Source organism: Fusarium verticillioides, chromosome 5 (genome assembly GCF_000149555.1).
Source record: "Fusarium verticillioides 7600 chromosome 5, whole genome shotgun sequence".
Taxonomy (NCBI): Eukaryota; Fungi; Ascomycota; class Sordariomycetes; order Hypocreales; family Nectriaceae; genus Fusarium; species Fusarium verticillioides.
Genome location: NC_031679.1, coordinates 2,014,575 through 2,027,321, shown reverse-complemented (window position 1 = coordinate 2,027,321; position 12,747 = coordinate 2,014,575). Strand labels below are relative to the sequence as shown.

At 50.0% G+C, this 12,747-nt stretch overlaps 5 protein-coding genes across 10 annotated transcripts; 1 reads left to right on the top strand and 4 right to left on the bottom strand.

The window, feature by feature from the left end:
• The first annotated feature begins 318 nt into the window (after positions 1-318).
• FVEG_02755 (HAT1-interacting factor 1) lies at positions 319-2,660 on the top strand. Of its 2 annotated transcripts, XM_018890214.1 has the most exons (4): positions 319-1,208; positions 1,261-1,499; positions 1,556-1,904; positions 1,967-2,660. In XM_018890214.1, the coding sequence occupies exons 1-4, from the start codon at positions 531-533 to the stop codon at positions 2,267-2,269; spliced, it is 1,569 nt and encodes a 522-aa protein (XP_018746497.1). In that variant the 5' UTR covers positions 319-530; the 3' UTR covers positions 2,270-2,660. The 2 variants fall into 2 exon arrangements, with proteins under 2 accessions (XP_018746497.1, XP_018746498.1); XM_018890215.1 differs by having other exon boundaries at positions 1,261-1,904.
• Positions 2,451-5,083, bottom strand: FVEG_02756 (hypothetical protein). The gene has a single exon (XM_018890216.1). It carries the CDS (start codon positions 4,924-4,926, stop codon positions 2,731-2,733), a length of 2,196 nt encoding a protein of 731 aa, XP_018746499.1. The 5' UTR covers positions 4,927-5,083; the 3' UTR covers positions 2,451-2,730.
• A 695-nt stretch (positions 5,084-5,778) lies between these two features.
• FVEG_15126 (hypothetical protein) lies at positions 5,779-7,263 on the bottom strand. Its single transcript, XM_018904232.1, has one exon. It carries the CDS (start codon positions 6,462-6,464, stop codon positions 6,123-6,125), a length of 342 nt encoding a protein of 113 aa, XP_018746500.1. The 5' UTR covers positions 6,465-7,263; the 3' UTR covers positions 5,779-6,122.
• A 1,137-nt stretch (positions 7,264-8,400) lies between these two features.
• FVEG_02757 (hypothetical protein) lies at positions 8,401-9,463 on the bottom strand (the record flags this gene model as incomplete). The annotated part of the gene is made up of 2 exons (XM_018890217.1): positions 8,401-9,393; positions 9,458-9,463. 2 exons carry the CDS (start codon positions 9,461-9,463, stop codon positions 8,401-8,403), a joined length of 999 nt encoding a protein of 332 aa, XP_018746501.1.
• A 1,480-nt stretch (positions 9,464-10,943) lies between these two features.
• Positions 10,944-12,501, bottom strand: FVEG_02758 (AP-1 complex subunit sigma-1). Of its 5 annotated transcripts, XM_018890219.1 has the most exons (5): positions 12,360-12,485; positions 12,268-12,301; positions 12,093-12,210; positions 11,764-12,038; positions 10,944-11,658 (listed from the first exon to the last, which is right to left on the bottom strand). In XM_018890219.1, exons 1-5 carry the CDS (start codon positions 12,368-12,370, stop codon positions 11,629-11,631), a joined length of 468 nt encoding a protein of 155 aa, XP_018746503.1. In that variant the 5' UTR covers positions 12,371-12,485; the 3' UTR covers positions 10,944-11,628. The 5 variants fall into 5 exon arrangements, with proteins under 5 accessions (XP_018746503.1, XP_018746502.1, XP_018746506.1 ...); XM_018890218.1 differs by having other exon boundaries at positions 10,944-12,038; positions 12,360-12,501; XM_018890222.1 differs by having other exon boundaries at positions 12,093-12,301.
• Positions 12,502-12,747: the final 246 nt, after the last annotated feature.

Sequence of the window (12,747 nt, the reverse complement as noted above, 5' to 3'; positions counted from 1 at the left end):
AAAAAGCAGATGGTGGGTATGGGCCCTCAGTAACTTGTGATTGCGCATAGAGTTGAGTATTCTGTCCATCCATGAATTAATAACATCCAATCCCACTGAAAACAGTTGACGGAGCTCCTATAGAGCTCAGCTCATCTCATCAGCTCATACCTAACAAAAGGAGCTCCAATGGAGCTTCTCAGGTCCCCCAACACCATAGTCAACCAATCAAACGCGCCAAAATCCATCGCTCAGCACGATGGCGCGTCATAAGCTATGGAGACTAGGGCACCTGTACCATAGGTAGGTTGAGTTGCGCCTAGGTATCCCCGTCGCATCACCTGGTCGGTCGCCTTTACCGTTGCTGGGTCGTCTTCTCTTTTTTGACTGTCGCAAACCTCCATCCCAGTTTAACTTTCAATCATTTCATCTCCTAACAACCACAAATTTCCATTTACCATCTATCAAGTTCCGAAGTCGCATTCGCTGTTCCTCCCTTAACCCAATTGACTTCATCTTTTTATCTGACACGCATTCAGACCTGATCCGCAATGTCTGAAGCTACAGAGCAAACTGCGCCTGTCGTGGATGAGACGGCCAAGGCCATCGAAGAGCCCCAAGTTTCCCCTGAGAAGCCGGCTGAGGAGAAGCCAGCCGAAGAGACCGCGACCCCATCCATTGATACTCTCGGTCCTTCTGATGCCCAGAAAGCTGCCGACCAAGCAGAGTCCACTACCATCACTCCCCTCATCGGCACACCCAGCGTCGGCACACCCAACACCGACTACCTCATCGCGAACGATCAAGACCCCAACTCTAAAAAGGTCACAATTGCCGACCTGTCAGCAAAGGGATCTGCCCTGTATGCCCACAAGAACTACGAGGAGGCCGCTGAGGTCTTCTCACGTGCCAGTGTTCTTCAAGCCGAAGTCAACGGCGAGACGTCACCTGATAATGCCGAGATCCTTTTTCACTATGGTCGCAGCTTGTTTAGAGTTGGCCAAAGCAAGAGCGATGTTCTAGGAGGCCCTGCAGCTTCTGAGAAGAAGAAGAGCGCAGAGGCCAAGTCCAAGAAGCCTGCGCAGACCGAGGCACAGAAGGTGACGCAAGAAGGTGTCGGGATTGTTGCCGAGCAGGGAGAGAAGAAGACTGAGGACATCAAGGGAGATAAGAAGCCCCTGTTCCAGTTTACTGGCGACGAGAACTTTGACGAGTCAGACGAGGAAGAGGTATGAAGCTCCACTGAACCATAATTTAGTGGCAGATACTGACTTGTACAAGGCCGAGGGCGAAGGTGAAGAAGAGGAAGATGATGATGACCTGGCTACTGCTTTTGAGATCCTCGACCTTGCCCGAGTTTGCTTCATGAAGAAACTCGAGCTTCTGGAACAGGAGGAATCCGAGACCAGCGGCAAAGGCAAAGAGGCTGCAGAGGGCGATTCGCCTACCGTCCGGCACGTGAAAGAGCGTCTTGCAGACACTCATGATGCCCTCGCTGAGATTTCTCTCGAGAATGAACGGTACACGCAAGCCCCCCCGAATTTTCAGCTTTGTCCTAACCACAACACTCATACAGATATCCCAATGCCATTGAAGACGGAAGAACCTCGCTCAAATACAAGCTGGAGCTGTACCCTGAGGAGTCAGAGGTCATTGCTGAAGCTCACTTCAAGCTTTCCCTGGCGTTGGAATTCGCTTCTGTGACAACTGCTGGTGACGATGGCGCAAATTCCAAGCGAGAGGAGATGGACCAAGGTCTGCGAGATGAAGCCGTCAAGGAAATGGAGCTCGCCATCAAGAGCTCAAAGCTTAAGCTACAGAATAAGGAGGTTGAGCTGGCCACTATGGCCTCCCCTGAGGATAATGAGCTGGCACGCAAATCCATCCAGGAGATGAAGGAAGTCATTGGGGACATGGAGCAACGAGTGAGTCTTTGTGCTTCCTAGTCCCTTTGGGACGTTTTTGAATTCTTTTACTGACTGCCTAGCTCGTCGAACTGCGCAATGACCCCATTGACGCCAAGGACATTCTGGGTGCTGATGCTGGACCCATCGGTGGCATTCTTGGAGCTGCTCTTGGCGAGTCTGCTGCCGAGACCAAGGCCCGTGTTGATGAGGCTAAGAAGACAGCAACTGATCTTAGTGGACTTGTCCGCAAGAAGAACAAAGACGAACCTGCCGCCGAGGAACCTGAAGCTGCACGCGCGCCTGAAGCGGAGACCAACGGCAAGCGAAAGGCAGAAGAGCCCGCTGAAGATCCCGAGACCAAGAAGGCCAAGGTGGAAGCTTAGGGTCGAGGTCAATGGTATTAATTGGCTACTATTTCAGCGGGAAAAATAACCCAGGATGGAGTTCAGGGCATTGTCACATTGCGACGGAAGGAAAGGAACAGGACCAAAAGGATGGGAATTTTGAAGCAGCCAAATGTTACTCTGAGTATGTGGCAAAATGTAAACCTACAGCTCTTTTGATGTACGACTAGTTACGCGATCGGGGACGCTCGGCACAATGGGCGGATTCAACAGGAAAGGTGTGAGCATAACTCATGAGTGAAGACGAGTACAAAACTTGATCTTTTATGCATTAACCGAGTCACTCAAACAGGAATCCACTGTGGACATATGAAACCTATGCAACTAACATGAAAATGCGTTCTTATGAAGAATCGCTCGCGAGCCATGCAAACACCCCATTGTTACTTTTGAAACCCCGAACCAAACTGCAAAAAGGAATAATGCCCCTTGACCATCTACTACAACTTGAAATTGCCGCTCGAAGCAACCTTGGCAGTCTTTGCCTTCTTGCCATCGACGTCGGTGATCTCTCCCTTGCGGTTGATGACCTTGACGCCTCCCTTCTTGAGCTCGGCGATGGTGTCGCGCTGCATCTTGGCTCTCTTGCTGACAACCTTCTCGCCGTCGACGCCTCCAGCCTTGCGCACGCGCTCTTTCTCGCGACGGCGCCGGCGGGCCTTGTCCTCGCGGGACATCTCCTGGCGGGCGACAGGAAGACCGGCCTTGGTGACGACTTCGCCGCTGGCTGCGTTGTCCGTGGCTCCAGCCTTGTAAACTTCTTGAGGAGCCATGCGACTGCTCTCGCCGGTGACACCCTGGGCTGTCGTGGGCTGGGCATCCTCCATTGCGACAGTGGCAACGTCCGCAACGACGGATAGTGAGGGTGCTGCGGGCTTGGGTTTGTAGTGCCATGAGCTGAGGGCGTCCAGACGAGCGCTGACATCCTTCCACATCGCCTCAACTTCCTTCTCCTCGCGCTGAAGCTTCTCGTCTGATTGGCTGACATAAGTGTCTGGGTTTGTATTCTTGGCGTGCTCTTCCTCGTAGATCTCGGCCAGACCCTTTGTTGCCTTGGTATCATCGAGTTCGACGAGACCACGACGAGTAACTGCGGCTGCACCTTCGGTATCCGGACGTCGGCGAATAACCTCGTCGAACTCTTGAGCGAGAATACGACGCTTGATGAGGTCCTCAATGCTTCCACTGACCTCAGGAGTGATGACAGGCACGGGCTTGCCAACATGCTCGAAATCGAGATCCTGCTCGAGTAAAGAGTTTACAGGGCGGTCAACTGCAGCAGCTTCACCAGAGAGAGTCCACTCACGCTTGGCAACGGATGCAGCCTCAAGCTTGCGGATCTCTTCGGCGAGCTTGGCCTGTCTCCGCTCGTGTGCTGAGCGTCTCGACTTGGGATCCCCAGCGGAAACATCGGAGAGAGCATCGTCTGAATCCTCCTGTTCTGACTCGTCGTCAAAGAGATCTCTGCGAACATCGGCCATGGCTCTTTCAACGTCGGCATCGTTTGGCTGCTCGGGCTGGAACTTGACAGACTTTTTGGGCTTACCGCCATTCGACTTTCGACGCGGCGGCGCAAAGAAGTCCTTATAGTAGACATCATTGGCATTGAGACCGTTGTCGTCGTTATCCACAGGCTCATCCATATCCATGGCTTCATCCTCACTGTCGCCTTCTGGGGCATCGAGAGCCATGTCGCCAAATGTAGGGCCGTCCTCCTCATCGTCATCACCTTCATCTTCAGAGACTGGCTGTTTAACAGCCTTCTTAGATTTTGAACCTGTTGTAGGGCGAGCCAGAGGATCCGCGTCCCAGTTGATCTCCTCATCGTCGCTTGCTTGATCCGTGTAGGGATCTCCCTTTGCGTCCTGCTCCTCGAAATATTGTGATTGTCGGTTGAAATCGTCGAGTGAGAAGAAACCATCGTTGAGACCGTCGGGATCCTCCTCATACTCTTCAACCGGTCCATCCACTCCCTCGTCTTCCTCATCATCTTCCTGATAATCGTCTCTGCCTTCTTCAATCTCCTCTTCATCATCTTCCCAGCCGTCATCTTGGCCATCTTCTTGAGCTTCGTCCACCGATAATTGTTCCTCGTCGTCGTCGGATCCATCCCGATCGCTCTCGTCCTCATCGTCGGAATCAACTTCGAAGCCATCCTCTCCAAACTCGAGCGTCTTGGAGTCTGATGCTTCAGCGCCGTTGACGGCGATCTCCTTGCGCTCCTCCAACTCTGCCAGCGCCTCTTCTGAATACTTCAAGACACCACCAATAATTCTCTTGGCCTGCTGCCAAACCTGGCCGGTCTCGAACCCATCGATATAGACCTTGCGCATTTTGAGGACATCCTCGCTATTTGCAGCACCTCTCTTGCGCTTGCGATTTTCCTTTAACCTCTCCTGCTGCTCATCGCTGACTTGTGAGGCAAACCCTTCGAGGGTGTGCTTAACAAGATTGAGAGAATCGGTTGGGATGGAAGCTGTGGGTTGAAGAAAAGCGTGTCGCTTGCCGTCGGACAGGGTTTCTAACAGGGCCAAGACGTGGCTATTTGTGAGAGAATCGGGGGCAGCCATTGCGGGCGGCGCGGCAGTCAAGGTATGTGAGGTTGAAGTGAGCGATGGCGACGTCTGGACGGCCATGCTCTGGAGTTTTTATCGGAAGCAGAGCTGATTTGCACTGCTTTTTTACCGCGATGATAAATGGTACATAAGAGCCGTCGTATTGCGTGCGATTGCCGTGGCGTACGATGACTTTGATAAGTCGAAGCTGAAGACGACTCGAGATGAAGCGAAAGTGATTGACGGCAGGAAAAAATTTGGGAGACTTGGGTGAGGCCCCGCGACGGGTGGAATCTAGATGATTTGATTGGCCAATCAGCCCATGTCAAGAATCGCGATAAGAGAGAGAAGGCACAGGCCGTTTGATCGATTCTGAGGAACAAATACAAATATTTATAGGCACTGATAGCAAGGAAACGACATGTTCATCATCTACTATACAATATCAAAGGTTGCTTTGCTAGTATTGGTACATGAATATTCGTAACTAAAACGATACGTTATCCCACCTCTAACACACATACACAGGCACGCTTATGTTGCAGGGAAAATATAGGTAGACAGAGACCTTGATGACTTCTGATCTCTAGGAACATGAGATAAAATAGCCATTAATTGTTTTTAGTAAGTCAAGTATATAGAGTGAGGTCGACTGATACCTGCTATAGATCTTTCTTGCATTATCCAAGGTTCTGTCTTGTTCTTATAAAATTGCATTTTCTCATGTTCAAGGAACCTCACTCTATTAGCAAGACAATGATGCGAAACTAGATTGAGGACGAATAACAAAACGAACCGTTGAAAGGTCGGAGCCAATTGCTGAGTCATATTGTCTTTTTCTTCTTCTTTTTCCTAGGTACATAATGGAATAACAAATTAGTAAAGAAGTACTGTCTCTCGTTCACTAGCAAGTTTTAGAGCGATCACGACTCGCATCATCTTCGTCTCTTTCGTCTTGACATGAGAAGACTTCTAAGCGCTTTCCTCATGGCATCTTTAGTTTCTATACAATGCTTGGAGGCGTGGATGCGAGCTGTAGCTCCTTTTGCTCCTCGATGGGAGGATCTAGAGACTAGGCCAGCGTAAAACGTTCGTGAGAAATCAGAGTAGTATCCATGGCAATCAACTACGTCTGTGTCTAGAGCCACGATGTCGTTCTTTTGGATGACATAACTCGCTGATACCTGGAACCAAAGGCTTGTTAGTGGGCCAGTGCTGAGGAATCGAGTCTCGATATAGTCTCTATTCTGTTAAGTTGCAGATTTGTGCATGACTGATCAGTGTTGATTCTCCGTGAGACCTGGCGCGATTGAATCGCGGAGTTTGCCTACGGCGACCTCTGTTGCGCGAAGAGATGCGACAATAAATTTGACCTCCTCGGGCGATTTGATAGTCCTTGCCATCTCTATGGCTCGTTGAGCAACCACAACGTTGCGGCTGAGTTCCTTAAGGGCGATAGCAACGTTTGCATTTATACGCTCCAGACCAACTGTGGCACTCCATTTCCCAACAACACTCTCGATCAAATCAACCAACTCTTGTGCCCATTCCCTCTCCTTGTCGTGGATATTGGGGCCCGCTGCTCGTAAACGTGACAGACTTTGCTGTGCGGACTTCATCGACAATCTCGTAGCCCTGTACGATCAAGACTATAGACGAACTGCCTTGAGATGCATCTCCTTACTCTCAGGGGGCTCGATCCAAGAGAACCAGATCAGCTCTCTCAGCATGCCAACCAAAGTTTGCCATCGTTGTATTCAAGACATAGGAAGCTATTCTCGTGCCCTGCCCTCCCCCTTGAGCTGGTCTTATAGGCAACACCATCCGCGCAGAGAAGAGGGGTTCGTATTCACAATCCGACCCCAAAGCAAGCACATGTGCTACTCAAGGCTATATTGTGACCCCTGTAACTTTCTTTCAGATTGGAGCTTGTTCCATCAAGACACGCTGACTTGGCCTGTTGGTGGTAGAACTAGATATGTTTCCTCCTCACTATCACCATTCATCACCGAGGCCACACAAGTACCTGTGATAGCCTTCACCCCCTTAGTCTACGCATTGAAGTCGCGTAGAACTAATCGAAAGCATATAGTGGCATAATTTCTTTGTGAGAGAACCCGGAAATCAAGTATTAGACATGACTCAACCACGTTAACCTCTGACGATACCATATGCTAATGTATACTGAAGCTACGGGTTCCTTTCTCGAAGCCAACTCCTAGTCTCTCTCACGCTTAGCCGGACCTTATCTCTAAAATACCTTACACGTCAGAGAGTAACTATCCCTTGTGAACCCTCGAGGTCACCCCCGGAAGTAACACAGATTCAAGATACATACATCGTGACATGAGCCACACACCAGAAGTTCTTCGCCACCAAAATCAAAATCAAACGAAGAACCAAACACGAACTCAAACATATGCCGCTGAGAAGTCAAGTGGCATACTGTCCATGGATCAACTTCGTGGGATGCTTAAGTGTTTGAATGGCTGGGTAATTTCAAAGTTCTATAGGTGATGGTAGGGGTTGATATAGAAATTAGGATATATTTGAATATCACTATCATATACGTACGATATACCCGGTACCGTGCTCAAAGATAAAGTCATGCCAAGGACAGTTCAAGCCAGGTTCGATTGCTTGCCCGTGTTTGCGTACCGAATGAATCCTAGGTGTATAAAGCTGTTTGCATCATGCAGATACACATGCATCTTCTTACACATAGACTTGCTCTCGCCTAAACTCAAGATCGAGGAAACCATGATTACCTTTGACTAGGATATTTATCCAGGGCTCATGAAAGAAGCCATGCGGAGTTTAAAATCATGAATTCGCAGTATCGTGTCAAAGCAATTACTAGCCTGACTAGCCCATGGCGTGCATCCCTCAACCCATCATGTACATCATCACCATAAAACCAGGTCGTTACTCTCACCCGAATTCCCATGCCGCCAGCGCCAACTATTATCCCATGCCATTCCCAAATATGACGACACCGAGCCACGATTTCTCATCATAAATCCAGGTAAAGTCGTGTCAGGCGGTATTCCAATCAAAAGCAGCCAAAGCCGAACCCAGGTTAAAGGAGATAGAATAACAGTGCTCGAAAAAGAAAGGAGAGAGATAGAGGAGGAGGGGGAAAAAATTGCAATAATTAGAACAGAGAAGCCTGCAATCATCTCCAGGAAATAGCAGGTCAACAAGCAGACCCCGAAAACGCCCTCATGTCGCGGAATTCCAGCCGCTCTCACCGACCAGAAGCCTAACTGGGCCTTGCACTTTCATACTAAGCAAATGGCATACCGAAAGAAAAGAGCACAAGGCAAGAATGTTCGCAAAATGCAAAAAAGCGAAGCAAAAGTCGTGTGCTATTTAGCTTCGTTCGTCTCGATTTGTTGGTATTGAGCAACCCTAGTCGAGATTAGGATAGTGCTGAATGTTGAAATAATGCAGCAAATAATGATTTTAGAGAAATGCAGCTGATGCTCGGTTTCGAACTGAAGAGGCCGTTTCTTGAAGAACCAATCTATCATGACGATTTGGATCGAATCGACCCTAGATCTCCATACGACCCGCGACATCATCGCTCATGGACCTGTCAGGACTGCTATCGAGCATATCCATATCCTCGATATCTTCGTCGAAGTCCTCATCTGAGTAGGCAACCAGATCTCCGTTCTCTCCGCGATTCCAGAAAAGACCGTCGTCATTGAGCTCCTCGTCGTCCTCATTATATGGCACTAACTCAGCATCTTGATCACCAAGCCAGTAGTTGGCGCGTTTCTGCGCGCCAGCTGATTCCAGATCCTGTTGGTTGCTGTGGTTCCTGGCCAGATTTGTGGGTCGGAGAGTTGGGCTATGAGACGAGATAACTGGCACAACGCGGACGTAAAGATATGCCACTCTTTTCAAGGTGCGGTTGAAGAAGAAGTAGTGTGAAGCCCAGATCGCACTCTCGTCTTCCTCAAAAGGGTCGCTCTCGGGGTTATAGCTGAAAATAGTACACTCGTTGAGGTGCATTTCCTTGTCGACCAATGACCAGCATTGGGGGCCCCATATCGAGGTTGTCTCACTGCCTAGCGAGGAACCGAGGGATTTGGGTTCAAAGTTAGGTCTTACGTTCTGAAGAATTGAATCGAGGTTGACCATGACGCGACGCAGGTTTCTCTCGCGTTTGAAATCGTTGGGTCGAAGGACATGAGAGAAATCGTAGTGTGGGTGACTCGCATTCAGCGTCGCGATAAGGTATGCAAATGTCTTGCGACTCGAGAGCTCAGACAAAGGGCCGAAAGCACTTGAGTGTGAAAATAGCTGCATGCTCGGTGATGTAGCAAGCATGTGAGCGCGCTCGGGTGGTGATAGGCTGGCGCCGAGCTTGAGCAGGGCTTCGTGTTGCGAGTTTAGATCGTTGTCGATGTTTTTGTAGAGCTTCTTGTCGGAACCTGTTGATTTCGTCGTGTAGAGATCGCACCCGCCTGTCACGCTACAGTCGGGTGTGTTGAAGTTCAGCGCGCTTGTCACCGCTTCGAAGTCTTGTACTGGTAGATACTGCATGTGCGCGTTAGCATGTGTCGGACGAGGGGCTCCTCTGCGGGGTCCCGGGGCTGCTGACCTTCATCTTGAAAGCGGAAGAGCACTTTGGAGTCGATTCTGTGGTGGGAATGTCGCGGTGTTGATGCGCTGGACCGTAAATGCGTGATGCGACTGACTGATTGAGAGAGCAGTCAAGGGAACAGATTGCGTCAGCGTGGAGTCGCGGTGGGCCGGAGTCGGAAGGTGACAGTTGTCGCGATATGGAAAAGATGGCGGTAAGCGTACGATGGCCGATGTCATAAAATACGATGTCGAAATCGGTTGCGACAATCGATGATGCGGCGATATGGGGTATTGATGATTGAGGAGAAAGAGGGGGACAATAGTGTGAGGGTGAGGATGATTGAAAGTGGGCGGAAGGAAGTCGGGAATTAACGATCGCCGGAGTCAGGAGCAGGTACAGTTCGGGAGGGGCGAGGTCAGGAACTCATTAAATCGCCCTGGACAGTAATCGGCGGCAGATTCGTTGCTGTAACGTTGAGAGATACGGTGCAGCCGGCAAGGACCCTGAGGATCTAAAAGACCAGAGATAAAAAGAGATTGGTTGGCGATGACGGGAGATAATAATAGGCACTGATCAAGATTGGACAGGAGATTGCCGAGAACCTGGTCGATTCAATTGATGATGAAAGGGGGAGATTGTGGATAGAGATAAGCAAGTAACAGGCTTGAGGTTGAGGCTGAGTTGGTGAATACATCCATGGATGTGAATAAGCAATAAGCAAAAATATAAGGCAGGAACCTGGTTAGTTTATGAGACCAAGGAAACGGAAACACAGGATGACTGATTGAGGGGCCGCAATTGAAAGGATGGATATGGATGGATAGGCTTTGGGTTGATGGAATTGGCCGGCCTCGGGATAGAATGGTTGGAGTAGAATAGGATTGGATGGCCTGTTGGGCTGTCTGAGGTTAGGTAGTTAGCGGATGAACGGTAACTCTGTCTCTCGCTTGCATTGCGTTCTCGTCAAACAAAGACATTTGAGTCCACTCAAATCTGGTGTGATCCTTTGCTGAGCCAGCCACGGGATCTCAAAATCAGTCACTTTTGCTGAGAGCTGAGTTGAGCTGGCGTGAGCTTGGGCCGGTCCCGGCCCAGGTCCGGCCAATGTTGAAGAATTCCGGGGATCGTGCCAGTTCTCGGTACAGTTAAGCCATGGATATCAACGGGAGCCAAGAGACCCCCAGCAAGCCTCATGCTTCATCCTTTGGCTCCCATCAGACAAACCTCACGGACTCTGTTTTGATCAACTCTCCAGTGCCAACTTACAATCCAATCGTTTTGCACATGCCCTTAATTACGATTTGTTGTTCGAAGACCCGAATGTCTAAGTTTGGCGTATCGTAATAGGGGGAATGCTCTCACGGCAACTCCACGCGATTGATCAGCAATAGCGAATGGGGCTGAACTCCGAAACCACGCGCTTCAGTTGACCGCTATGATGAAATAGCCTATGCCCTCTCATGGATGGACTAGGTCCATCTGCAGTCATCGTCTAACGTCAGTTGGAAATTGGAGGAACAGGAAATAAGAAATAGAAGCAAGCATATGAGGTCAATCGTTTTCTCTTGATTCCAGTTGCGGGTCGAGGTGTTGCGACTGAGCAGTGCCGTTGATTTTGGCTTCGAGAAGCACAGGAGGTGACCCAACGTGCCAGGCTGACCATTTTCAGTGGGACACAGCCTCTGATGACGATCATTGCTGTTGTTCAAGGCTCGCTCTCCTCTCAATGTTGCGTCGACGTTTGACCGATGACGGGTCGAAGACCGGAGACAATCTCTCTGCGCTGCCCGTCATAGCTGTCGCAACACCATCGCCCACAGGCCTCATCTCTTGATACGAAAGAAGGTGGTTTACCACCGTCAAAGATCTACAAACAAGACCAACACGGTCGGAGACTCCCAAAACACCATCTGCGCCTATTCCCACGATGTAAACATGCGTGTCCTCTCTTCCCATCGAAGAGATGCTCAGCCGCCTGAGACTTTCCCACTACAGAATTCCTGACTCCTTGAGCGACGCCAATACTTGTTCGTCGGCCTATTGAACCAAAGTTAATTCTCGGCCAGTGAATATACTGCAACTCGTATGAAAACGCTTGGTAGGTATTGGTCGATCGCCTCAATCCGACGCTTCGGGAGCGGTGTCGAATTGATGTTGGGTAGCAATTAAAAGGCTGTCAAGGAGGTTTACATGATCTTTGTAACTTCGTCCTCGACCTTGTTGGAGGCTTGGCGTCAGCTGTCTTGCGACGATTTGGCGGGTGGGTGTAGGTTGCTGGGCTATCACAAAACTCATAGTTTATCAAGCTGGTCATGACTTACCTCCATATCTTCAAGGGAGTCCTGCTGGCCGATGCAGCGAAGAACATTCTTTTTGCTCGTTTCCTGCAGCTCGCCAGCGAGGAGGATTTCGTCGAGAATATAGTACGCCTTGGTGAAAGAGAAGATGATGTCGAGCTCGCAAACGTTGCCGTAGTACTTGTCCATCTGTTCGACGTATCGGTGGATAATTTCGAGGGTGATCAGCTCGTTATCTTCGGAAGAGCATCCGGCGATGAAGAAGAGTGATGCATATCGACGATAGACAATCTTTGTATCTACATTGATAGTTAGCTCAATCTCATCAAAACAAAGGGGTTCAGGAAACCGACCCTTATATTCTAGAAAGTTGCACATGCGCGTTCTTCGAGCGAGCACAAGCTGAGATACATCCTTGACGATCTTGGCCTTGTCCTTGGGGGATAGTGTTGTGAACCATTTGGCGAGACGCTGTCATGACTAGTCAGTGCTGTTGAAGCTGCCCATGTGAGAGTACCCAAGACACACCACTTTGCCCTGACGGGATAGGAGAATGAGATATCTGCAGTTAGCCCTCGGTCAGCAGGCGGGAAAAGTTGTTATGCCACGGAGAAGCATACTGAATGGCCATGATGGTCTATCGAGCCTGCTTGGAGGCGTGCAGATAAAAGGCAGGAAGAGGTTTCGAAAGATGACGGAGGAAGCAATTCTGGCTTCAAGGTGGACACGGAAGCAATTTTGGCGGGTTGGTGACGAGTTGGCGGCTCAGGCCGACAAGCCCAATGATGAAGTGAGGTAAGGTGGTCCAGGCTCCAGCCAATCCGCTACCTACTGGGCTCGGGGCTAGGTCTGGACTCCCCTCAGCGCTGACAGGCCTGGGAATCTAGGGAGTCAGCGGGTCACTTCAGTGGGTGCCTACACTGATTTACTATATCGACGGGACAGGAAGAGAGCGAGCGCCAGGCGCCATCTACTGGAAGGTTAACATAAGGTAGCAGGGTAGATAAG

What these genes read in the sequence shown, in the direction of transcription:
- FVEG_02756 (XM_018890216.1), bottom strand. Translation starts at nt 4,926, where the DNA reads ATGGCCGTCCAGACGTCGCCATCGCTCACTTCAACCTCACATACCTTG.
- FVEG_02758 (XM_018890218.1), bottom strand. An exon ending in TATCCCGTCAGGGCAAAGTG is followed by an intron (nt 12,211 to 12,267) that starts GTGTGTCTTGGG and finishes TAGTCATGACAG; the next exon opens with CGTCTCGCCAAATGGTTCAC. An exon ending in CAACTTTCTAGAATATAAGG is followed by an intron (nt 12,039 to 12,092) that starts GTCGGTTTCCTG and finishes CTATCAATGTAG; the next exon opens with ATACAAAGATTGTCTATCGT.
- FVEG_15126 (XM_018904232.1), bottom strand. Translation starts at nt 6,464, where the DNA reads ATGAAGTCCGCACAGCAAAGTCTGTCACGTTTACGAGCAGCGGGCCCC.
- FVEG_02755 (XM_018890214.1), top strand. Translation starts at nt 531, where the DNA reads ATGTCTGAAGCTACAGAGCAAACTGCGCCTGTCGTGGATGAGACGGCC. An exon ending in ATTTCTCTCGAGAATGAACG is followed by an intron (nt 1,500 to 1,555) that starts GTACACGCAAGC and finishes ACACTCATACAG; the next exon opens with ATATCCCAATGCCATTGAAG. An exon ending in TTGGGGACATGGAGCAACGA is followed by an intron (nt 1,905 to 1,966) that starts GTGAGTCTTTGT and finishes CTGACTGCCTAG; the next exon opens with CTCGTCGAACTGCGCAATGA.